The following is a 26,997-nucleotide window of genomic DNA, read 5'->3' as shown; positions in this document are numbered from 1 at the left end:
TGCGAGGTGTTGTATGTTGGGAAGTCAAACCAGGGCAGCACTTCACATTGAAAGGTAGGGGCCTGGTAAGTGTTAAAGAGCAGAAGGATCAAAGAGTACAAGTACATCGTTTCCTGGCCATCATTCAGGCAGTTGAGTACAGATGTTGACATGTTATGTTGCAGTTGTTGGTGAGTCCGCATTGGAGTATTGTGTTCAGTTTTGGCCACCCTGCTACAGAAAAGATGCCATTAAACTGTTAAAGAGTGCAGAAAAGACTTATGAGGACATTACTAGCACTTGGGTATCAGGGCCGTCTTTACAGCATTATGGGCCCCGGGCAAAGCAGTGTACTGGGGCCCCTACGACAACTACTCTCCCCAGACCAACTGTTACTCTCCGCCACCCCCCTTTCCCCAGCACCCCCATTTCCCCCACTCTCTCTTCCCCCCCACCACCAACCTCCCACCCTTGCTGTCCCCCTCCCCAGTCCCACTCTGCCTCCTCCCACCCCCACTCTCTCCTCCTCCCACCCTCCCCGTCGCCCCCACCATTACTCTCCCCCACCCCCCTTTCCCTACCAGCCCCCCCTGTCGTGCCGGCGAAAAGCACTTACCGAAAAGCACTTAGCGATGGACTTAGGGTACTACATTGTTGCGAAAAGCACTTACAGATCGCTGTGAGAAGCACTTAGGGATGGAATATGTTGCGAAAAAAGCACTTATTGAACCTACATTTTTAAAGTAGTATTTATTTATTGCAAGTCACTTAACATACACAGATCAGCATGGGGCCCTTATGCTCGTGGGGCCCTGGGCAAGTGCCCATCAGGCCCATGCGTTAAGACGGCCCTGTCGGGTATATGTGCTTTTGGAAGCGGTTGAGCAAGCTAGGACTTCTTCCTCAGAGCTGAGGAGGCTGCGATGCGTTCTTACGGATGTGTTCTCATCAGGAGGAGAATAGATAGAGTGAATACACAGAAGCCTTTTCCTAGGGGAACCTAGAGCTCGAGGGCATACGTTTCAGAAGTAAACATTTTAATAGGAACATAAGGGGACACTCACACAGAGGGTGGTTGGTTTATGGGATGAGCTGCCAGAGGAAGTAGTTAAGGCAGGTTGAATAAGAGCATTTCAAAGACATTTTGAGAAGTACACGGATAGGAGAAGCTTAGATGAATATGGGCCACATGAGGGCAGATGGCATTGGCATAGATGGGGCATCTTGGTTGGCATGAACTACTTAAGCCAAAGGGACTGTTTCCCTGCTTGTGAATCTATAACTCAACCTGTTGGTAGCTGATCTTTGTTGTACATCAAACAGTTTGAACAATAATGTAGGTCCAATCTGATGTCTGCTCCATTAGTAATTCATATAAACCTGACATGGCTTCCAGCGTAAAAAAAATAAATAATTTCCTGCCAGAACAAATAAAAATATTTTTCTACATTTAAAATCCTCAAAAACTAAGCTCCAAGAACAAAATGTCTCACTCAAACTGAAATGAATTTTCATGAATCTTTTAAACTATTTTATTGCCACGGCGGCACGGTGGCGCAGCGGTAGAGTTGCTGCCTTACAGCGAATGCAGCGCCGGAGACTCAGGTTCGATCCTGACTACGGGCGCTGTCTGTACAGAGTTTGTACTTTCTCCCCGTGACCTGCGTGGGTTTTCTCCGAGATCTTCGGGTTTCCTCCCACACTCCAAAGGTATGTAGGTTAATTGGCGGGGTAAAATGTTGAGAAAAAAAATTGTCCCTAGTGTGTGTAGGTTAGTGTGCGGGGATCGCTGGGCGGCGCGGACTCGGTGGGCCGAAGGGCCTGTTTCCGCGCTGTATCTCAAAATCCAAAAAAAATCTAAAAGGACTACCAGTTTGCAACTATCGTAGTGTGTAAATATTTTCAGCGTGGTTCTGCAACCGGTTTCGTGATCTTCCAGGCCTTCCCATTGTACTCTTATGACTTTCCCTTTAATATGTTTGCCAACTTAATTAATGTTCCGATCTCTGGGGCCTTATCATTTATACAACCACAATACGGCCCCAAGACTCACATTGAGCAATTTTGTGAGCCTACACCACCCGTGAACAAAATAAATATGATTAGAATGTACTTTTGACTTTTGATTATTATTTTAACACAAGGGCCAATGCACTTCTCAGCTTTTTCCATGCATTTTTGTATTATCAGGATTGCAAACAGAGTGTTATTTATCCTGGAAACAATATGTTTATCTCTTAGCGTTCCTGCCCTATTTTATGCTGTGTACATATTAATGATCATGTTTATATTCAATATTTCACAATGTAATAGCTTTTTATTTATCTTAGTTCCCTCAAAAAGGATCATGCTGTTGACTCATTTCTTGGCAATACTCTGCAGAGTTTTGCTGGTTTTGATTTTTTTTTTTACCCTTGAGTTCGAGAAAAGACAAAAAGGGAAAAGGTGCTCCATCAAGTTTGCTTCAAACCGTGACGGTTGAAGTATCCTCACTAAAGACTTCCCATAACAAGCTAGCATTTAAACACCGGAAAAAAACATTAATGGAACTCAAACTTCTACTTGTCAGGTGTGCTACTTATAAGCATAGGTCAACTATTTAAATTCAGCGATTTCTAAGTGCCAGAGAAAATCAATCTTTTGATAGACTACAAGTTCTTTATGGATTAAACTGTCATTTTTGCACCGTTCAGATTTTGCCCTCAGATCAGGATGTCAGGATTATTTTAAGTCATAAAAGGGAAATTTGACGGAAGTTATTTGAAATAATTGTTAAATTTAAAAAAAAGGCATGAGCAAATTGACCCTGAAAAAAATGATGCAATGTTGACCATGACTGACAAATGCAAAGCCAAAGAATATTTTTGCCCACAATAAACATGTGGAAAATGTTCTAAACAAGTCTGTATGGAGTTTGTACGTTCTCCCCATGACCTGCGTGGGTTTTCTCCAAGATCTTCGGTTTCCTCCCACACTCCAAAGACGTGCAGGTTTGTAGGTTAATTGGCTGGGCAAATGTAAAAAATTGTCCCTAGTGTGTGTAGGATAATGTTAATGTCCGGGGATCGCTGGGCGGCACGGACCCGGTGGGCCGAAGGGCCTGTATCTCTAAATCTAAAAAGCATTCATCAAAATATTATCTGAGTTGTTGAACTAATTTACCTGCTTTGTTTACAGTAACTGGCTTTCAAGGAAGTCAAATCATTTGTTAATAAATCATTATTCAACCAAATAAATATTCGTTATGTGCATTGGTTGCCACTTCTCCCCATGTCCTGAGATTCACGGAGGTGAGTACAATCACATGCGTAAAAGGTTAATTACCAAATAGGATGAGTGCACATCGGGAAGGGGAATCTGCAGGTAACACTGCTTCCATACACTTATTACTCTTGTCTTTCTTCGCAGTAGAGCTCACAGTTTGGGAGGTGATGTCGGCCTAGTTCTCCTTTTTAATCCAGTTCATTTTTTTGGTCATTGGTGAAGCAGCAGGTATAGTCAATGACCAAGTGTGTGTGATTAGATTCCTCTTTGATAGAGGTCATTGCCTGGAATGTTTGTGGGGTGAATCTTATTTGCCAGCTATCAGCTCTTGCCTGCATGGTGTCAAAGATTCGCTGTGGCTAGCCAATGTGCTGCTTCATTTGCTGAGGAGACGAAAATTCGACAAAAAACTGTGCCGTCAGCTTCCTTTGTGCAAGTTATGACACCGTGTTGTTGGAAGGGGTTATTGTCCATTGACTAGTTTTACTAGTGTGCCTTCAGTCTGAAGAAAGGTCTCGACCCGAAACGTCACCTATTCCTTCTCTCCAGAGATGCTGCCTGACCTGCTGAGTTACTCCAGCATTCTGTGATACCTTCGATTTGTACCAGCATCTGCAGTTATTTTCCTACGTTACTAGTGTGCCTTAATGACTCAATTGGTCAAACAATGCGAATACAGTAAAAAGCAGTTATTGTCAACTCTCACCTAGGATTATATAATATAAGAAAATAACTGCAGATGCTGGAACAAATTGAAGGTATTTATTCACAAAATGCTGGAGTAACTCAGCAGGTCAGGCAGCATCTCGGGAGAGAAGGAATGGGCGACGTTTCGGGTCGAGACCCTTCTTCAGACTGATGTCAGGGGGGCAGGACAAAGGAAGGATATAGATGGAGACAGGAAGATAGAGGGAGATCTGGGAATGGGGAGGGGAAGAGAGGGACAGAGGAACTATCTAAAGTTGGAGAAGTCGATGTTCATACCACTGGGCTGCAAGCTGCCCAGGCGAAATATGAGGTCCTTTGTTTATGTTTCAACATGCACACTTCCATCTGTTTCTCCGGGCGTGCCTTAAATTGAGGTCACTTTTGATACTGTCGCCAATGGCATCTGCAATGTGTCTGCAGTGGACAATGCCACTGAAAAGGAAAGAAGAAGATCAGCGTCACAAATGGCAAAGGTCGCTCGAGCGGGGAAGACATTGAATGCAAGGCTCAGGGAGTTCAGGATTGAGGATGATCAGCAGCGTGAAAAGCTAACATGCAGCGCCGGAGACTCAGGTTCGATCCTGACTACGGGCGCCGTCTGTACGGAGTTTGTACGTTCTCCCCGTGACCTGCGTGGGTTTCCTCCGAAATCTTCGGTTTCCTCCCACACTCCAAAGACATACAGACGTAGGTTAATTGACTGGATAAATGTAAAAACTGTCCCTAGTGTGTGTAGGATAGTGTTAATGTGCGGGGATCGCTGGGCGGCGCGGACTCGGTGGGTCGAAGGGCCTGTTTCCGCACTGTATCTCTAAATCTAAAATCTAAATCTAAAAAAACAGCAAAGAATAGACTGGAATTCTGTGCCTTCAACATGAAGACTGGAATTGAGCACGAGAAGCCGAATGGCAAAGTCGGAGACGAAGGCAAGCAGAAGATTTTGAACGAATGAAATGAAGTTATCAGCTGGCTCGGTAAGAACCAGACTGCAGAAAAAGATGAATGTGATCCAACAGATGGAGCTGGAGAGGATCTGCAATCAAATAATGACCAAGTCGTACCAGGGAGCTTGTGTCCACCAGGGGGCTTTCCTGATGCTAACAGTTTTAATGCTGGGTCAGGGCATGATCTGGACCAACAATTCCTCAGGTCGATTAAAATGTGTAGCGTGTATACTGGTCATGAGTGGCTTGACTCAATGGCTAAGTTCGCTTACACTACATTGAAAGTGAACCAGCTTTGATTTTAAGTGCCAAGTTTTGAACATCATTTACTCTTTGATATGAATAAAAGCAACGGTCAGAACATTAAAAATACAACCTTTTGCAAATTGTGCAATTGGATCCTTTGCATCTCCAAAGTTTGACAATATTTCACAATATTTATAAAATCTATTTTCTTTTTTGCCAAAATGGGCTAATTTCACATTTCTTACAGTATGCTCCATTTGCCAGAACCTTTTCCCACTCACATTAACTGTCCATATGGGTTGAGTTGTAACGATAGATCAGATAAACTGGGATTATTTTTTCTAGAGTGAAGGAGCGTGAAGAGTCCTGAGCAGATAGTCCATGGTGACTTGCAAACGAATCCACCCAGAGGCTGAAGCTAGTTGATGTGAAAACCTTTGTTCATCAAGCCAAACCAAAATTCTCTTGGAGACCCTCTCGATGTAATCTCTAAACTTAAAGTACATCAATTTTTTATATTTTTGTTATACACAAAGACAACAATCAATGATTAACATCATTTAGATCAGATCAGCCTGAAGAAGGGTCTCGACCCGAAACATCACCCATTCCTTCCATCCCGCTGAGTTACTCCAGCATTTGGTGACTATCTTCGATTTAAACCAGCATTTGACGTTCTGTCCTCCACAACAAATAACTACAGTTTTAATGGCTATCGATATAGCTACATAGCTTTAACATTTTGAATGCAGGCAGGTAACTTTTGCAGAATTACATGTTTACTCTGGGAGCATACTGTAACTGCAAAAACACCTATGAATATTTACACTCAATTGCTGGGACAAAGTAATTCATATGGATGGTCTAGAAACTTCTGCGGACAGAACCCAGACACCCAAAATACGTGTAGGACAGAACTACAATAGACAATAGACAATAGGAGACAATAGGTGCAGGAGGAGGCCATTCGGCCCTTCGAGCCAGCACCGCCATTCAACGTGATCATGGCTGATCATTCTCAATCAGTACCCCGTTCCTGCCTTCTCCCCATACAGATGCTGGTTTACACCAAAGATAGACACAAAATGCTAGAGCAACTCAACGGGTCAGGCAGCATCTATGGAGATGGAAAAGGAATAAATGATGTTTCGGGTCGAGACCCTTCTTCAGACCTGTGTTGTAACAGCGTTGAGGGATGGCTCCTTAGATACACAAACAACAAAATATTAAACGACCACCTCCAATTTCCATCCTGCCCTTAAATATACCTGGACTATCTCTGACATCTCCCTCCTGTTTCTGGACCTCACCATCTCCATCACAGGAGAAAAACTAGTGACGGACATTTACTACAAGCCCACCGACTCGCACACTGGACTATCTCTGACATCTCCCTCCCGTTTCTGGACCTCACCATCTCCATCACAGGAGAAAAATTAGTGACGGACATTTATTACAAGCCCACCGACTCGCACAGCTATCTGGACTACACTTCTTCCCACCCGGTCCCCTGCAAAAAGTCTATCCCCTACTCCCAATTCCTCCGTCTACGCCGCATCTGTGCCCGGGATGAGGTGTTTCAGACTAGGGCTTCCGAGATGTCCTCGTTTTTCAGAAAACGGGGCTTCCCCTCCTCCATTATAGATGAGGCTCTCACTAGGGTCTCTTCTACATCCCGCAGCTCCGCTCTTGCTCCCCATCCCCCCACTCGCAACAAGGACAGGATCCCCCTCGTTCTCACCTTCCACCCCACCAGCCAGCGGATCCAACATATCATCCACCAACATTTCCGTCACCTACAACAGGACCCCACCACTGGCCATATCTTCCCATCCCCTCCCCTCTCTGCATTCCGCAGAGACCGTTCCCTCCGCAACTCCCTGGTCCACTCGTCCCTTCCTACCCAAACCACCCTAACCCCGGGCACTTTCCCTTGCAACCGCACGAGATGCAACACCTGTCCCTTTACCTCCCCCCTCAACTCCATCAAAGGACCCAAACATTCTTTCCAGGTGAGACAAAGGTTCACCTGCACCTCCTCCAACCTCATCTATTGCATCCGCTGCTCTAGATGTCAACTCATCTATATCGGCGAAACCAAGCGCAGGCTCGGCGATCGCTTCGCTGAACACCTGCGCTCGGTCCGCATTAACGCCACTGATCTCCCGGTGGCCCAGCACTTCAACTCCCCCTCCCATTCCCAGTCTGACCTCTCTGTCATGGGCCTCCTCCAGTGCCATAGTGAGGCCCGCCGGAAATTGGAGGAGCAGCACCTCATATTTCGCCTGGGCAGTTTGCGGCCCGGTGGTATGAACGTCGACTTCTCCAACTTCAGATAGCTCCTCTGTCCCTCCCTTCCCCTCCTCCTTCCCAGATCTCCCTCTATCTTCCTGTCTCCACCTATATCCTTCCTTTGTCCCACCCCCGACATCAGTCTGAAGAAGGATCTCGACCCGAAACGTCACCCATTCCTTCTCTCCCGAGATGCTGCCTGACCTGCTGAGTTACTCCAGCATTTTGTGAATAAATTGACCTTTTCCCTGATCTCGTCATGGAGGTTTCAATGAGGGCCAATTGACGTGTGCATTCATCCATTGTCCTCAATCACACTGATCAAAATGTCCCACACCCAATAAGTGGTGTGGAGAGGCTTAAAGTATTATTGCACGTTAACTGGCAAACAGGTCATTTTGTCATTTTGGTTCTTATTTTAAAAAGTATCTCCTATCCACATATTTCTTTCACTCCTGCATATTCCCCAACACAGCCACCATCTTTTCCCCAGCCTAAACCTACAGGGCAGAGGTTTGCAGTGAGAGGAGAAAGATTTAAAGAGGACCTGAGGGGGAAATTTTTTCACACAAAGGGTGATGGGTGTATTAAACAATCTGCCAAACAAGATGGTAGTGGCAAGTCGACATAGGTACAATCACCATACTTTAATAAAAATAGTTTAGTTTAGTTCATTGTCACTTTTACCGAGGTACAGTGAAAAGCTTTTGTTGCGTGCTAACTGTCGTATGTTGAAAGACTGGAGCGACTAGGCGTGTATACACTGGAAGTTAGAAGGATGAGAGGGGATCTTATTGAAACATATAAGATTATTAAGAGATTGGACACGCTAGAGGCAGGAAACATGTTCCCAATGTTGGGGGAGTCCAGAACCAGGGGCCACATTTTAAGAATAAGGGGTACGCTATTTAGAACGGAGATGAGGAAAAACTTTTTCACTCAGAGAGTTGTAAATCTGTGGAATTCTCTGCCTCAGAAGGCAGTGGAGGCCAATTCTCTGGATGCTTTCAAGAGAGCTGGATAGAGCTCTTAATGATAGCGGAGTCAGGGGGTATGGGGAGAAGGCAGGAACGGGATACTGATTGTGAATGATCAGCCATGATCACATTGAATGGCGGTGCTGGCTCGAAGGGCCGAATAGCTTACTCCTGCACCTGTTGTCTATTGTCTATTGTCTATTGAAATAGGTGACATTTTGGGTCGAGCCTTTTTAGGCTAGTCAGGGGAAAGGGAAAAGAGCGATATAGACAATGATGTCGAGAGATATACAGCAAATGAATGAAATATATGCAAACAAGTGACGTTTGCTAGGTGAGAACAAGAACCTGGTGCGACTTGGGTGGGGGAGGGATAGAGAGAGAGGGAATGCAGGGGTGACTTGAAGTTGGAGAAATCAATATTCATACCACTGGGTTGTTAGCTGTCCAAGCGAAATATGAGGTGCTGTTCCTCCAATGGCCTCACTCTGACAGTGGAGGAGGCCCAAGACAACAAGGTCGGTGTGGGAATGGGAGGGGGTGTTAAAATGTTCAGCAACCGGGAGATAGCGTCGGCCCAGGCGGACTGAGCGAAGGTATTCAGCGAAACGATTGCGTGGTCTGCGCTTGATGTCACCGATATATTGGAGTCTTTGCGTGTGGTGATTGCGTGCTCTTTCAGTGACCGTGTGGATTATCTCCCACAATGGCAAAGACATGCAGGTCGGTCAGCTTATTGTCGACTGTACAATTCCCCTAGTGCAGAGTTGAGTGGGAGAATCTGGAGAGAGTTGATGGGAAATCAGGGGAGAATAATTTAGGAGAAAATTGCTTGGAAAATGGAATTACTTTGTCACAGACTCAATGGGCTAAAATGGCCTTGTTCCATATCATATAGAAATATTGAAATTTGTAATTAGACTACAAGTTCAGGGAATTGAGAGTAAAGAACACTCGGCATGGGTTTTCATTACCATTGGTAAGTCTGTGCAGTGTAAAGGCTGGTCATAATCAAATTAGTGACAATAGATAATAGACAATAGGTGCATGATTCTACCTTTCACAATTTCAGGACATCCTAGAATGTGTAACAGTCAATGGCATATTTCTGAAATAAAGACATTTCTGCAGTGTTGAAAACACATTGGCTTTGATGTATTACAGTTCATAAATCATAGAAACAGAATTAGGCCACTTAGCCCATCGAATCTACTCTGCCATTTAATCATGGCTGATCTGCCTTTCACTCTCAACCCCATTCTCCTGCCTTCTCCCGGTAACCTTTGATCAAGAATCTATTAATTTCCGCTTTAAAAATACGCATTGACTTGGCCTCCACATCCGTCTGTGGCAATGAATTCCACAGATTCACCACTAAAGAAATTCGACCTCATCTCCTTTCTGAAGGAACATCCTTTTATTCTGAGGCTGCCCTCTGGTCCTAGACCCTCCCACTTTGGGTGGTGTGGTGACACAGGGGTAGAGTTGCTGCCTTACAGCGCCAGAGACCCGGGTTCGATCCCGACTAGCTGGAGGCTCAGCGGCGTCGGCAGTGATGGAGACGCCCGGGGTTTAGAGTGGGAAGAAGCAGCGACGGCTCCGGAGCTGAGCGGTGAAGGAGACGCTCGGGGTTTAGAGTGGCAGCGGCGGTAGTGATGACGGGGCGAGGGCTCCGGGGCTCAGTGACGTGGCAGCGATGGAGACGCCCGGGGTTTAGTGTGGCAGCGGGAGCGGCGGCCATGATGATGATGCCTGGGATTTGGAGCGGGAGCGGCGGTGATGGCGGGGCGGGGACCCCGGGGCAGAGCGGCGGTCATGATGGAGACGCCCGGGGTTTGGAGCGGGAGCGGCGGTGATGGCGGGACGGGGACCCTGGGGCGGAACGGCGGCCATGGTGGAGACGCCTGGGGTTTGGAGTGGCGGCGCTGACGCTCCCCCCACTTGGGCCGCAGAACCAAACGGGCATATGGCGGGAAGTGGGATGATGAAAATGACGACCTTCCCCCACAACTGCGCACGCGCAGTCACCCGGCGGCCATCTTATGTAAGTGTAGGCGCTGGTCTGGCGGCCATCTTAGATGAGGACCAGCCACCAACTGCGCATGCGTTGGTTTTTAAAACCTTTAAAATGTGAATAACTAAAAATATAACACCAATTTCAATAAAACTACCATTTTTACCATTAAAGCGACGAGGTGAATAAGGTGGGCCTAAAATTGTCATGCTATCTGGTACAGTTTTGGTTGAAGTTCAGTCACAAACAAACAAACAAATGAGAGTTTTAGTATATAGATGATGGGGTTGTTGGCCTTTGATGAGAGTGCCGTTCCAGCAAGTCTTTCTCCCACCAATTCCAACCTGCACTCTAGTCAGGTCCATTGTGCTCCCCTCTGCTGCAGAACCAACAGGAAGGGCATGCTGGAAGCCTCTTCCATAGCAAGAGTGAAGCAGAATGGGCCGTCAGCACCAACAAGGCCTCGGGTGGCGGAAACCTCAGCTCCCTGCGGTCAAAGGAATCATTCATAGTTTTCTCAGAGGCAGCTTAAAACAATTGATTAAAATAATGACAACAATTATTGACAATAAAAGGGTACCACATTTAATTAGCACATAGAAAATGGCGCAGGAGCAAGCGCACGGCGGCACGGTGGCGTAGCGGTAGAGCTACTGCCTTACAGCGCCAGAGGATCCCAACTACGGGCGCTCTCTTTACCGAGTTTGAACATTCTCCTCGTGACATGCGTGGGTTTTCTCCGAGATCTTCGGTTTCCTCCCACACTCCAAAGACGTACAGGTTTGTTGGTTAATTGGCTTGGTATAAATGTAAAAATTATCCTTAATGTGTGTAGGGTATCACAGTGTGTGGGGATACTGTGTGGCTACTGTGCGGGGATCGCTGGTCGGCATGGACTTGGTGGGCCGAAGGGCCTGTTTCCGTGCTCTATCTCTAAACTAACCTGATGTACTAAACAATGTCTGTGTCAAACATGATGCAAGACCAATTTCTATCGTGCTGGCACATTATCTATATCCCTCAAAAACTCTTAAATTGTGGTTTATGAATAGCATAATATTAGACAAGATAAAGATGGGTAAACCAAAACCAAGAGTGAAACATACTTTTAATAAAAGCCAGCAAAGAAACCCCACAGCGGCTGCCCTCCCACTTCCCCTTCATATTCCCGCTGCAACTATGGGAGGTCCAACAGTTAGCACATCGCCCACCCAGGGACATAAAGTGCCCCTCCAGGTGAGGCAGAGATTCACCTGCTCCTCTTCCATTCTGTGCTCGCAATGTGGTCTCCTCCAATCTGGGGCGACCAAGCGTAGACGGGAGGACAGATTAGCAGAGCACCTGTGGTCAACTTGAGGTTGTAGTTGCTGGTCTTCTCAAGTCCCCTTCCCATTCCCATGCTGACCTGTTTGACCTCGGCCTTTTCCATGGGAAGCCGAATGCAAGTTAGCATAGCACCTCATATTCCACTTGGGTAGCCAACAACCTAATGGCTTGAACATCAAATTATCCAATTTCAGGTAACCCCCAACCCTGTGTGTAATTTTACAACTCTCTGACTGAAAAAGTTTTTCCTCATCTCCGTTCTAAATGGCCTACCCCTTATTCTTAAACTGTTGCCCCTGGTTCTGGACTCCCACAAAATTGGGCACATGTTTCCTGCCTCTAACGTGTCCAACCCCTTAATAATCTTATATGTTTTGATAAGATCCCCTCTCATCCTTCTAAATTCCAGTGTATACAAGCCTAGTCGTTCCAGTCTTTCAACCTATGACAGTCCCACCATTTCAGGAATTAACCTCGTGAACCTACACTGCATGCCCTCAATAGCAAGAATGTCCTTCCTCAAATTTGGAGACCAAAACTGCACACAGTACTCCAGGTGCAGTCTCACTAGGGCCCTGTACAACTGCAGAAGGACCTCTTTGCTCCTCTTTGACTAAATGAGTACTTCCAGGCACTCAGTCCTGATGCAGAGTTCTGCCCTAAAACGTTGCCTCACTCTTTGCCTCCACATTTGCTGCTCGACTCAATGAACTCTTCCAGGCATTTGACTAGGTTTGCTCCAGATTGCAGCATCTTGTGTTTCCACCATGATCACTGCTTGCTGAGGGCTGTAACAGTGCAAAGAAATAGTAGCTGAAGACAAAGTGGCCAGATGGGTGGCAGTCTGTAAGGAAGTTCAGTCTGACCCATAAGTTTGGGTTATGTTTGCAGGTGCAGTACCTGCTTTGTCTCAAACTGAGGAAAGAACAGAGGTTAGAGCTGAATTACATATTGCCAGCTTATGGCTTCCTAAAGCAAATATTCATTCATGAGTGGCACATGACGTTCAACAGTGATATGCGAGAGATGAATTAAATCGCTCGGATATATTTTAACTTTGGGTGAATTGTATTGATTTGTTATTTGAGGAAGGACATTCTTGCTATTGGGGGAGTGCAGCGTAGGTTCACCAGGTTAATTCCCAGGATGCCAGGACAGGCATATGATGAAAGAATGGGTCGACTGGGCTTATATTCACTGGGATTTGGAAAGATGAGAGGGGATCTTATAGAAACATATAAAATTATTAAGCGATTGGACATGCTAGATGCAGGAAAAGTGGTCCCGATGTTGGGGGAGTCCAGAACCAGGGGTCACAGTTGAAGAATAAGGGGTAGGCCACTTAGAACTGAGATGAGGAAAAACTGTTTCACCCAGAGAGTTGTGAATCTGTGGAATTCTCTGCCTCAGAAGGCAGTGGAGGCCGATTCACTGGATGCATTCAAAAGGGAATTAGATCGAGCTCTTAGGGCTAGCAGAATCAAGACATATGGGAAGAAAGCAGGTATGGGGTACTGATTGTGATCAGCCATGATCATATTGAATGACGATGCTGGCTCGAAGGGCCGAATGGCCTACTCCTATACCTATTGTCTATGTACCTATGTTATGTGTCTTTCCTAAGTTTCTTTCCCATGGATTGCAAATCATAAGTCATCCCTCCTGTGGCTTTTATCCATTTATATTAAACACTACTCTTATTTCTTTCAGGTCGATGTCAAACTCAGCCTGCCGATGCAGGTAAGGGCACAAGTTTTTATCTTTTGAAAGTTTTTGGTGAAATATAAGTAAATTGTGTGTCCATGTGAATCATGCCCTCGTTTAAGCCTGCTTCACTTTGAGTGTCACAGTGGCGTCCATGGTAGAGCAGCTTCCAGAGACCCGGGTTCAATCCTAACTTCGGACACTGTCTGTGTGGAGTTTGTACGTTCACCCTGCAAGCACATGGGCTTCTTCTGGGTGCTCCAGTTTCCTCCCACATCCCAAAGGCATGCAGGTTTGCAGGTTAATGGACCTCTGTAAAATTGGCCCTCGTGTGCGGGCAGTGGATGCAGAAGTTGGATAACGTTGAACCGCTGTGATGGTCAGTGTAGACTTGGGGCGGGAGGGGCAAAGTCTGTTTCCCTACAGTATCTCAAAACAAAGATACTAAAGCCCAGAACAAAATGCCATGGTGCCACGATATTGGTGATGTCGATCTAATTAATTTGTAATGTTGTCAGGCATTTAATTCCTTAATGGTGCTTTTCATTACCAGTTCCATCAAGTTCTATCCAATCAACAGTAAAAGATACATAACGATGGGTAGAGGGGGCTAGCAAGTGGGGTCCCACCTCTCAAAACCGAGAACAATAGACATAGATATATAGATATAGATTATAGATATATAGGGGAAAAACTGCAGATGCTGGTTTAAATTGAAGGTAGACACAAAATGTTGGGCAGCATCTCAGGAAAGAAGGAATGGGTGACGTTTCGAGTCGTACGGAGGGAACGGTCTCTGCAGAAAGCAGAAACGCATGGAGATGGGAAGATGTGGCCAATAGTGGGATCCCGTTGGAGTTGGCGGAAATGTTGGAGGATCATTTGTTGTATACGACGGCTGATGGGGTGGAAGGTGAGGACAAGGGGGACTCTATCCTTGTTACGAATGGGGAGAGGGGGAGCAAGAGCGGAGCTGCGGGATATAGAGGAGACCCTAGTGAGAGCCTCATTCCCCATTCCCAATCCCCCTCCCATTCCCATTCTGACCTTTCTGTCCTGGGTCTCCTCCATTGTCATAGTGAGGCCCAGCGCAAATTGGAGGAACAGCATCTTATATTTCACTTGGGCAGTTTACACCCCAGCTGTATGAACATTGACTTCTCTAACTTCAGATAGCCATTGCTTTCCCTCTCTTTCCCCTCCCCCTTCCCAGTTCTCTCACTAGTCTTCCTGTCTCCGACTACATCCTATATTTGTCCCGCCCCCTCCCCTGACATCAGTGTAGAAGGGTCTCGACCTGAAATGTCACCCATTCCTTCTCTCCCAAGATGCTGCCTGACCCGTTTACTACAGCATTTTGTGTCTACCTTAGACATAGATATAGATAAATTGCGATTATGATTATGTTTGGGTATATGGAGAGGGAGAGGGAGAGGGAGAGGGAGAGGGAGAGGGAGAGGGAGAGGGAGAGGGAGAGGGAGAGGGAGAGGGAGAGGGAGAGGGAGAGGGAGAGGGAGAGGGAGAGGGAGAGGGAGTGAGGGAGAGGGAGAGGGGACAAGATACAGTATATAGCCTAAAGCTGAGAATGCATGTGCACTCCTTGCCCCATGTCATTACAGAGGAAGGTGCATGCCCTTCCAAAGTTTGCAAATTGAAATGAAAATCCTGTGCATGCCTTTGAAATGGATGGTGTCTAAATGTGAGCCAATCACACAAATCACGAAACCAAATGCACTTCTGCTCATTCTGATTTTCCTTTTGAAATTCCTGCACGTCTGGAGTACATTCACTTTGGTAATATCATCCAACCTGATTTAAGTGAATCTCTTTGCATCATCTACCTGACTTAAGTGGCTTCATGCATTTTATGTTTCCTCAGCTCAATGCGTGAACAACTATCTGAACTACTGCTCCTCCTACTCACAAATTTTGTATCCCAACCTAATTGGCCAAGTGTCAAGAGCAGAGGTTGAGACGAGTGCAGAGTACGCCCTCCTCAGTGTGCTGGACAACCTGCTGAACGGGGAGTGCACATTCGACCTGAAGTTGCTGGGCTGTTCCATCTTAGCGCCGCGATGCGAAAACAACGTGATCCTGAAACCCTGCAGGTATTCGTGCGAGGCACTCAAAAGAGACTGCCAGCATGCATTCGAAATGATCAAAATGGCCTGGCCGTATTTCCTGGACTGCGACCGGTTCTTTGTAAGTGAAGAAGAGGGATGCTACGACCCCGTGGGGAAATACTCGGGTAGGTACATTTCCATTAACAAGGGGTGGATCGTGGTGAAGTGGCATTTGCTTACCAGCTTCCACATGGCAGCAGCACAAAGCAAGCGCAGTGGATAATGCCGCTGCCTGACCGTGCCAGAGAATCAGATACCACCCTGACCTCGGGTGCTGTTGTTTAAATTATACAAGTACCCGAGTTTTGGAATATAAATTTTCTTTTGACAGATACAGGCCTGACAGATGATCTTGATGCGCCAGCAATCAACTTAGAATTCAGACACCACGATTACATGGAGATGACAAAGCTGCTGAAGCAGACAGCCTCGCTGTGTGCAGATATCTCAGTGTTGTACAGTATTGGCCGCAGTTTTGAAGGCAAAGAGCTTTATGTAATTGAATTCTCAAACAATCCTGGGCAGCACGAAATGTGTGAGTAGCTCATTTATTCTTTTTGCTGCTTCTCCCCTCAGCCTTCCTTTCAGCATATATCTATCTTTCTTGATTCGGTGGAGTAATTTTAATCAAACCTGGGAAAAAGTAAATAACGTATTGTTGCCACTGTTATTTGACCATGGTGGATTTGATTTAAATTGACCCGAGGATTTAGCATTTGTCTTACAAAACCCAATGGCATATCCAACAGGTCTGAAGAAGGGTCTCGACCCGAAACGTCACCCATTACTTCTCTCCCGAGATGCTGCCTGACCTGCTGAGTTACTCCAGCATTTTGTGAATAAAAACCTTCGATTTGTACCAGCATCTGCAGTTATCTTCTTAAGCATTGCAGAAGAAGGGCACCATTCAAGTAACTTCTTAATTAACTTATATTCACAACAAGGAAGTCTTGGAGTACAAACTAGAAACTAGAAACAGCGGACCATAGCTAAGAACTAATGAAAAGAGTCTCGGGTTGTTAGTAGACAAAGGACAATTGAGAGGTTAGGGGTTCTAGCAGGATCAGAGGTGGCCATGGATGGGTAGTCAGGGATGGGTGGGCAGGGATGGGTGGGCAGGGATGGGTGGGCAGGGATGGGTGGGCAGGGATGGGTGGGCAGGGATGGGTGGGCAGGGATGACTGGGCCCACAAAGTCTCTGGCATGGACATCCCTAAAGGGCCTGTCCCACTTAGGCAATTCTTTTAGGCGACTGCCAGTGACTGTCATAGTTGTAGCAGGTCGCCGAAAAACCGGCGACTGGAACCCCCCCTACGACAATGTCTACGGCAAGCTACGGCAAGCTACCGACAACCGGCGACCCAATCGTCGTGACTTAGGACGTCCACCTACGACCGCGCCTACGACAACCTATGACCACACAGGCGACAACCTATGACAACCGAAGTCAACCTACGTCTACCAAGCTACAACAAGCAACGACCGTGTCGGCGACAACTGAAGACAATTCACGTCATTTTGGCCTCCGGTTTTGAGACTGCGTCTGGTTTCGCCGATCGCTTCGCTCAACACCTGCGCTCGGTCCGCGTTGGCCAAACTGATCTCCCGGTGGCCGAGCACTTCAATTCCCCCTCCCATTCCCAGTCTGACCTTTCTGTCATGGGCCTCCTCCAGTGCCATAGTGAGGCCCACCGGAAATTGGAGGAACAGCACCTCATATTTCGCCTGGGCAGCTTGCAGCCCAGTGGTATGAACATCGACTTCTCCAACTTTAGATAGTTCCTCTGTCGCTCTCTTCCCCTCCTCCTTCCCAGATCTCCCTCTATCTTTCTGTCTCCACCTATATCCTTTCTTTGTCCCGCCCCCCTGACATCAGTCTGAAGAAGGGTCTCGACCCGAAACGTCACCCATTCCTTCTCTCCTGAGATGCTGCCTAACCTGCTGAGTTACTCCAGCATTTTGTGAATAAATACCTTCGATTTGTACCAGCATCTGCAGTTATTTTCTTATACTGCCTAGTCGCATGTAGTCGCCTACTAAAATCGCTTAAGTGGGACAGTCCCTTAATAAAAAGCTTCCAGCCTGCAACAACTTCTCCAGGTGCTTATGTTTAAAACTCATTAACGTGACTTGTATCAGCTAGGGCAGCTGACAGAAGGACTTCCCCTGTGGTGGAGTTGACTAATGTATCTACCTGTCTTTTGAATGAGGCATTCAAGGGCTGCACCTGGGGAAAGTAATAATGAAATGGCCTGGGAAATAGCGATTAGCGATATGATACGATACCATACGATGGAACCTTATTCATCCCCGGAGTACACAAAAACTTGAAATTAAAATTAAATTAACAGTGACATAAAAGAAATGGACAAGCGACTGTCGTCTGGCTGCCACGAGCACAGCGCCTTCACCGGAACAAACAAACAAACAAACAAACACAGACTTATCCCCTGGGCAGAGGATTGTAAACTAGAATGCCCCCCCTCCCTCCCCCACACCAGGTCCCTCTTTGTTCTCCTGTAGCCTGGATGTCGAATTTTTAAAACCCTTATTCCAGGGGGGTAGGAAGGGAAACTTGAAATCAGAGTGTAACTTTATATGAAATAATTTAAGCTGAATATAAAACAAAATTATTCGGATCCGATGGCACAGTGGCAGCACAGTTGCGCAGCGGTAGAGTTACTGCACTACAGAGCCAAAGACGTGGCTTTGATCCTGACTACAAGTGCCGTCTGAACACAGTTTGTACATTCTCCCTGTGACCGTGTGCGTTTTCTCCGTGTGCTCTGGTTTCCTCCCACATCCCAAAGACGAGCAGGTTTGCAGATGAATTGGCTTCTGTAAATTGTCTGTGAATAGAACTGGTATATGAGTGTTTGCTGGTTGGCATGGACTTTAGCTCTAAACTAAACTAAACTAAAATCTCTTTGTTTAAAGTTAAACTACCTACTTGGCAGAAAACCGATGGAGTAAGATCGTGTCCTGTACTTTTACAAATGGCCTGATTTTCCTTTTCTTTAACTTTGGGTACAAATATGTCCAGACTGATCCTTTCAGTTTCTGCCATACAATAAGGTCAAGCCACCTCTTTCATTCACAAAATAAATCTTACTAACCTTACATAGAAACATAGAAACATAGAAAATAGGTGCAGGAGTAGGCCATTCGGCTCTTCGAGCCTGCACCGCCATTCAATATGATCATGGCTGATCATTCAACTCAGTATCCCGTACCTGCCTTCTCTCCATACCCACTGATCCCTTTAGCCACAAGGGCCACATCTAACTCCCTCTTAAATATAGCCAATGAACTGGCCTCAACTACCTTCTGTGGCAGAGAATTCCACAGATTCACCACTCTTTGTGTGAAAAAAAACTTTCTCATCTCGGTCCTAAAAGACTTCCCTCTTATCCTTAAACTGTGACCCCTGGTTCTGGACTTCCCCAACATCGGGAACAATCTTACAAGTGGTGTATTAACTATAAAACCCATTTTATTTTTCAGTTGAGCCAGAATTTAAATACATTGCAAATATGCATGGCAATGAAGTGTTGGGAAGGGAGATGCTGATCTATCTCGCACAGTATTTGTGTTCTGAGTATTTAAGTGGAAACCAAAGGATTCAGACTTTAATCAATAACACCAGAATCCATCTTCTACCTTCAATGAATCCTGATGGATATGAAATAGCATCTGAAGAGGTATGGTTATTTTGTAAGCTTCTAGTAACACGCATACCAACCGATATCTTGTGGAATTGCTCATGAGAAATTGATTATATCATGTGGAGCAGATTACACTGTTAAAACTATAAGAAATGTCTGAAGGTTTCTCCTGCTGCACCAATCCTCACACTGTTTTATTAAATGTAACAATAGACAATAGACAATAGACAATAGGTGCAGGAGGAGGCCATTCGGCCCTTCGAGCCAGCACCGCCATTCAATGTGATCATGGCTGATCATTCTCAATCAGTACCCCGTTCCTGCCTTCTCCCCATACCCCCTGACTCCGCTATCCTTAAGAGCTCTATCTAGCTCTCTCTTGAATGCATTCAGAGAATTGGCCTCCACTGCCTTCTGAGGCAGAGAATTCCACAGATTCACAACTCTCTGACTGAAAAAGTTTTTTGTCATCTCAGTTCTAAATGGCCTACCCCTTATTCTTAAACTGTGGTCCCTTGTTCTGGACTCCCCCAACATTGGGAACATGTTTCCTGCCTCTAACGTGTCCAACCCCTTAATAATCTTATACGTTTCGATAAGATCTCCTCTCATCCTTCTAAATTCCAGTGTATACAAGCCTAGTCGCTCCAGTCTTTCAACATATGACAGTCCCGCCATTCCGGGAATTAACCTAGTAAACCTACGCTGCACGCCCTCAATAGCAAGAATATCCTTCCTCAAATTTGGAGACCAAAACTGCACACAGTACAAACTATCTTTACCTTTAATTAATTCCTCCCTGTCTCCCAACACCACCTCACGGCAGCTTCCCATATTTATCCATTCCATAGTTATATCTGGAAAACACAAAGTGCTGGAGTAACTCAGCAGGTCAGGCAGCGTCTCTGGAGGACACGGATAGGCGATGGTACGGGTCAGGATCTTTCTTCAGACCCCAAACTGTAACGTTACCTATCTATATCCTCCAATTATGCTGCCTGATCTGTTGTGTTATTCCAGCACTTTGTTTTGTTTTGTAAACCAACACTTCCTTTGGTCTAACTTATGTCAGGATGTCTTCTCGTTTCACACCACAATGCATTCTAGATTTCTACCCCTAACCATCTCCTCTTCGCTCTGATGTACATTCCACTACACTCTCTCTCCAAATGACCTGTTGCCTCACAATGAGTTTCTCAAGCAATAGTTCAATGCGTCCTTATTTCTCTACCCTCCCGCCTCTCTGATCTAACTCCGAAAGTAAATGACACAAAATCTCCTTGTGTCTGTAGCATAGATTGATTTATTTTTACTGCAAACCTTTCTTTTTCTGATACACGTATTCAACTTAAAATATTCATGATTCAGTTACCCCCACCTCCTGAACTAACATCTATTTTCTTTATGGTGCCAATTAAAATATATGTCTATTCACTCCCAAAACTACTTGGATATATGGTTCTATGGGACTCCATTATCTTCATCACATTTTATTATTTGATTATTTTGTATGTGCCCCATGGGCTTGTGCTGTGGTATCAGTAAGTGTTCATTGCTCATCTTGACTTCACTTGTGTAACAGTGAATGCCCCAGTATGGTAAGCTGAAGCAGGACTTGCATTTATAGCAGCTGGCCTTACCAGAGTGGGTGTGTGTGCAGTGGGCAGAAGGGTGGAGGGGGGAACAGCTGCAGCTAGCCATCTATTTTCAGATTGCTGCATGCTACAGGTTTCCATAGTCACTCTTCAGTCTCGGACTCATGCCACCCCATCCACATCCAGCCCACTATCCACCATGTGGTGGTCATAGAGCTTAGTGTAGTTGGGGAACAGACGCTTGTTCTCCACAGCTAAGACCGAGAGTCATGGCTGTGTAAACTGGGGATAAGGACATTTCTTCTGGGTTTATGGAGAACGAAAGGGAAAGGGAGTATCCAGTTGTTGTGGTCCATGTAAACACTCATGACCAAGATGAGACTAGATAGGAAGTTCAGCAGAAGAATCGTTGGACAACCTGGGACAACATTGAAAACCAATGCCTCCCACAGGTGATAATCACTGGATTATTATCTGAGTCACTTGCAAACTGGAAGAGGATAAATAAGATTAAAGAAATATACTTGTGGCTCAATGGAGGCATGGGAGAATTGGGCCAAATGTCAACCAAAGGTCTAAATTCTAGAGGGGGGAGCAGGAATGATCAATATCCTCAATATCGTGACAGTATGTGTGACATCAGGCGAGCTGTTAAAATTGTACTCAGTTGGACTCGATGGGAAAGTAATCCACTGGAAGTAGTCATACACAGCATAAAGATGGATGCTCATCTTGTTGCGGACCAATTCTCTTTACCTCGGGGGGGATTGATTTCTCATGGCGTTGGCAAGGGCATTTACCATCCCCATCGGTTTCACTTGCGACATCCCATCGATAGAAGTAGAGATGGCCACGAACTGCTTAATATTCAATCCCACTTGCAACTCTGTTTCTTCTTCTTGCGTTTGAGGCAGCGGAAGTTATGAAGCTGCTTCTGCTTCTGCCGTCTCTGTTTGCTGTCGTTCACCTGACTGAGGTCAGGTGACAGGGCTCACCATGGGGAGGTCGACAACGTGAGCCCCGCAACTCTGCTGATAATGAAGCAGTCCTTGCTTGTTTGTTGTAACACCTGTTCCCATTTAGAACTGAGATGAGGAAAAACTTTTTCAGTCAGAGAGTTGTGAATCTGTGGAATTCTCTGCCTCAGAAGGCAGTGGAGGCCAATTCTCTGAATGCATTCAAGAGAGAGATAGATAGAGCTCTTAAGGATAGCAAAGTCAAGGGGTATGGGGAGAAGGCAGGAACGGGGTACTGATTGAGAATGATCAGCCATGATCACATTGAATGGCGGTGCTGGCTCGAAGGGCCAAATGGCCTCCTCCTGCACCTATTGTCTATTGTCTGTGTATAATTCAGGAATGGGATTTGAGTCACAATTAAGATTCATGTTGCAAAGGTGGCAATAACCATTGAGCAAGGGAGAGTTTAATTATTCAATTTTCCATTTTCCATATTTAATCATTCTACATTTGCATTTGGTGGATCTATCATCATCTACTTTCTCACCTTGGGGGTCCCCATTGACAAGAATATTATCTGGATAGTCATATATAACCATCTCCTATTTTGCATGGGCAGCTCACAACCCAGTGACATGAATATTTATTTCTCTAACCTCAAGTAACCCCTACATTCCCTCTCTCTCCATCCCTCCCCCACCCGTCACATCAGGTTCCCATTCTCACCTGGCAAACAGCTGACAATGCCCTGGTTCCTTTATCATTGTTTCTCTTTTGCACATCTTTTCATTCATTTGTACTACATCTCTCTACATCATCGTCTATATCTCTCGTCTCCCTTTCCACTGACTTTCAGTCTGAAGAAGTGGTCTCGACCCGAAACGTCACCCTTTCCTTCTGCCTGTCCCGCTGAGTTACTCCAGCATTTTGTTTCTATCTTCGGTTTAAAACCATCATCTGCAGTTCCTTCTGACACCTTACAATTAATGAAACTTATTTGTCTCTAGCCCAAAGAAACATGTCCAAGCAAATATATGTGTGCTTTGTTCAATAATGCAGGGACCTGGGTACAATGGATGGGCTACTGGAAGATCAACTGTACAAAGCATTGACCTGAACAGAAATTTTCCAGATCTAACAACACAGTTTTATCGAGAAAGAAGAAGAAGGGGAGGCCGTATTGATCACATCCCAATTCCAAGGTCATACTGGAATGGTAAGGTATGAGCTGTTAACAAAAAATAGACCTATTCTGTTGCATCTAATGGTGAATTGTATTTTCATTCATAGGACAAAATCAAAGGCTCAAAGATTATTTTATTGTCACGTGTACCAATTAAGGTGCAGCGATATTCGATTTACCATAGAGCCATTCTAAAAAAGGCACCAAGACACACGACTACATAAAAGTTAACATAAACCACAGCGAGTTCCCCACACTGTATTGCGTACAGTTTTGGTCTCCTAATCTGAGGAAAGACATTCTTGCCATAGAGGGAGTACAGAGAAGGTTCACCAGATTGATTTCTGGGATGGCAGGACTTTCATATGAAGAAAGACTAGATAGACTCGGCTTGTACTCGCTGGAATTTAGAAGATTGAGGGGGATCTTATAGAAACTTACAAAATTCTTAAGGGGTTGGACAGGCTAGATGCAAGAAGATTGTTCCCGATGTTGGGGAAGTCCAGAACAAGGGGTCACAGTTTAAGGATAAGGGGGAAGTCTTTTAGGACCGAGATGAGAGAGTGGTGAATCTGTGGAATTCTCTGTCACAGAAGGTAGTTGAGGCCAGTTCATTGGCTATATTTAAGAAGGAGTTAGATGTGGCCCTTGTGGCTAAAGGGATCAGGGGGTATGGAGAGAAGGCAGGTACGGGATAATGAGTTGGATGATCAGCCATGATCATATTGAATGGCGGTGCGTACAGGCTCGAAGGGCCGAATGGCCTACTCCTGCACCTATTTTCTATGTTTCTATTCCTCACTGTGATGGAAGGCAATAAAGTCTAAGCTTCTTCACTCTTTATTCTCCTGCGGTCGGGGCAGTCGAACCATCCGCAGTCGGGGCGATCGAAGCTCCCGCAGCCGGCGATCCAAGCCCCCATGTCGGGACGGTCGAAGCTCCCGCGATCGGGCCGGTCGAAGCACCTGGGGCCTCGAGCTCCCGAAGTCGGTCCCTAACCAGACACTGCTGGACACTGCTTTCATTTACTGCTGCTAACTCCAAATGCAGCCCAACCAGAGACCTGCCTGCATTAGATGGCATAGCCTTAAGGTGACAGGGACAATGCTTAAACAGGTGTGCAGGGCTTTTTTTTAAATACAGATAGTGGTGGATTCGTGGAACATGCTTCCAGGTGCGGCGATGAAGCAAATGTGATGGTAGTGTTTAAGAGGCTTTTGAATAGGCACATGAATAAACAGGGAGTGGAGGGATATTTATCATGTGCAGGCAGAGGGGATTAGTTTAAATTGGCATCATGATTAATATTGGCATCATGATCAGTTTAAGGTCACAGTTTAAGGATAAGGGGGAAGTCTTTTAGGACCGAGATGAGAAAGTTTTTTTTCACACAGGGAGTGGTGAATCTGTGGAATTCTCTGCCACAGAAGGTAGTTGAGGCCAGTTCATTGGCTATATTTAAGAGGGAGTTAGATGTGGCCCTTGTGGCTAAAGGGATCAGGGGGTATGGAGAGAAGGCAGGTACGGGATACTGAGTTGGATGATCAGCCATGATCATATTGAATGGCGGTGCGTACAGGCTCGAAGGGCCGAATGGCCTACTCCTGCACCTATTTTCTATGTTTCTATGTACTGTGTTGTACTGTTCTATGTATTCTGAACAGAATATAAACAGGCTGGTAGAATGGGAAGTCACATAGATGATAACGTTTAGTGCTAGCATCTGCAGGATGATACAATTTATTAGAACCAATGAGAAAAGATAAAGCCCCTGTCCCAATTAGGCGACTACAGGCGACTAGGCTGTCACCACACGGTCGCCGGGGTGTCGCCTGTACGGCCGTGAGTCGTCTCCAAAGAGTCGTAGCGTTTTTCTGGTCATCGCTGGTTTTTGAAATGTTTAAATATTTTCGGCGACTGTCGGTTTGACGCCAATGATCGTAGCTTGACGTCTCCTGACGGGGGCGCTGTCGTAGGTTGTCGCCAGGTTGTCGCCAGGTAACGTAGGTTGTCGCCGGTGCTGACTTCGGTGAATTCCATTGGCAACTACCTACGTCAACCTACGTCAACCGGCGACAGGTCAAAACCGGAGGCTAAAATGAATTGGCTGCAGTTGGTGCCGACAGGGTCGTGGCTTGTCGCGGGTGGATGTAGGTTGACTTCAGTTGTCGTAGTTTGTCGCCTGCGTGGTCGTAGGTTGTCGTAGGTGCGGTCGTAGGTGGACGTCCTAAGACGCGAGGTTTGGGTCGCCGGTTGTCGGTAGCTTGCCGTAGCTTGACGTCGACTAGGTGGTAGGTTGTTGTAGCTTGTCGTAGACATTGTCGCGGGGGGGGGGGTTCCAGTCGCCGGATTTTCGGCGATCTGCTACGACTATGACAGTCGCCGGCAGTCGCCTAAATAATCGCCTAAGTGGGGCAGGCCCTTAACACATTGGATACTATTTGAAAGGTGATACAGGAACAGATGAATCTGGGGCATGGGTGAATAAGTCTTTCAAAACGGCAGGAAAGATTAGGAAAGTGCTCAAAAAAGTGCAGCCATGTTTTGGCTTTATGAATAGAGTACAAAAGTCATGGAGAAACGCTATAAATACTGACCTGGCCTCAACTAGAATATTTAGTGCAATTCTGGTCACCACATTATCGGAAGGAAGTGAAGGTACTATGTCCAACAAAGATTTCTGAGAATGGTTCGTGGAAAGAAGGACTGCAGATACAAGAAATCATTAGAGAGTCTGATACCAATTTCTTTGGTGAAGAGAAAGCTCAGTGGCAATTTGATGGAATATATAAAAAGTGGACAGAACGTTTAGCGGAAAACTGTTCTCCTTTGGTGGTTGGAGTTGAGGACTTGAGTTTACAGATATAATTTAAAGGGGAAGAGAATTAAAAGTGATGTTTTTTGAAAAGCCCTTTATCAGTGCTCGATTGGAATTTGGAATTAACTGGCCACAGGTGTGATGAAGGGCTGGTTATATGGCAACCTTTTAAGATGGAAATGGATAAATATATGGTACAGAAAAATCTGAAGAGTGATGGAGGCAATGCTGGTGAATGAAGTTGCAAGAGAGAGGTCAGGTGGGGGGGGGGGGGGTGGGTGGGGGGGGGGGTGGGGTGGGGGGGGGGGTGGGGGGGGGGGGGAACAGAACCCAACTACTGTAGTGAGTCCGAAGGCGAGTGGATGTTGCAGACGAAGTTTATTGCATAGTTCTAAAACTCCGTGACAATTCGCAACACTCAACTCTAGACAACTACCTAACGTCTTACCTATACAGAGTTCAACGCTAGACTCCCGAATCTACCGCGCTATCACACCTCGTGACATCGCTAGCCAATCCGAGGGTTCGAACTATTCTAGCCAATCCCTATGTCCCTACACTACATTGATTTTAGTACTTTTTAGATACAAGTACAAGGTGAGCAAATTTGATCGTGACCACATACAAACAAGGAACTGAAGACACTAGTTAACAAGAAAAAAGACAGAAAGTGCTGGAGCAACACAGTTGGTTAGGCAGCATCTCTGGAGGACATGGATAGGTGATGTTTCAGGTCGGGGCCCTTCTTCAGACTAATTGTTGGGGGGGGGGGGAGGGGAATGAATGCTGGAAGACAAGTGGGGCAGGACAAAGCATGGCAGGTGAGCACAGGTGAAGGATCTATCAAAACACCCCCAGGCACATGGGATGCTAGTCCTCATCAGCCGGCGCATATAAAATCAGAGCAGGAAGGTTTTAGTAATGGTTTTATAAGAGATTGTAGCGGCCAAATTTAGGTATATTTTGTGCAGACTTTGCTCCTGTGGTGATGAAAGTTTGTGATTACTCTGCAGGAGATTGCAGAGGAGATTCACCAGATTGATGCATGAGATGGATTGTCCCAGCTACACGGAGAGACTGGACAGGCTAGGTGTATCTTCCTTGGAACAGAGAAGACTGAGCAGCAACCTGATCGCAGTGTATAATATTATGAAGACCATAGATCGGTAGACAGTTGTAAATCTTTCCTCATAGCGGAGG

General features: G+C 45.9%; 1 protein-coding gene across 2 annotated transcripts in view; it reads left to right on the top strand.

Moving 5' to 3' along the window:
* The window catches only part of cpz (carboxypeptidase Z), a 45,734-nt gene that overhangs the window by 7,422 nt on the left and 11,315 nt on the right, over positions 1–26,997 (top strand). Inside the window, exons 2-6 of one of the 2 annotated variants that reach the window (XM_078412782.1) lie at positions 13,461–13,490; positions 15,334–15,702; positions 15,915–16,112; positions 19,082–19,278; positions 22,856–23,017. In XM_078412782.1, coding sequence (XP_078268908.1) covers positions 13,461–13,490; positions 15,334–15,702; positions 15,915–16,112; positions 19,082–19,278; positions 22,856–23,017 — 956 coding nt within the window. Of the gene's footprint in view, positions 1–13,460; positions 13,491–15,333; positions 15,703–15,908; positions 16,113–19,081; positions 19,279–22,855; positions 23,018–26,997 lie in introns of both variants that reach the window. The other variant, XM_078412774.1, reaches the window with a different exon arrangement.

Source organism: Rhinoraja longicauda, chromosome 1, assembly GCF_053455715.1.
Source record: "Rhinoraja longicauda isolate Sanriku21f chromosome 1, sRhiLon1.1, whole genome shotgun sequence".
NCBI lineage: Eukaryota > Metazoa > Chordata > Chondrichthyes > Rajiformes > Arhynchobatidae > Rhinoraja > Rhinoraja longicauda.
The sequence above is the reverse complement of the archived record's forward strand: the minus strand, read 5'-3'. Positions and strand labels throughout refer to the sequence as shown.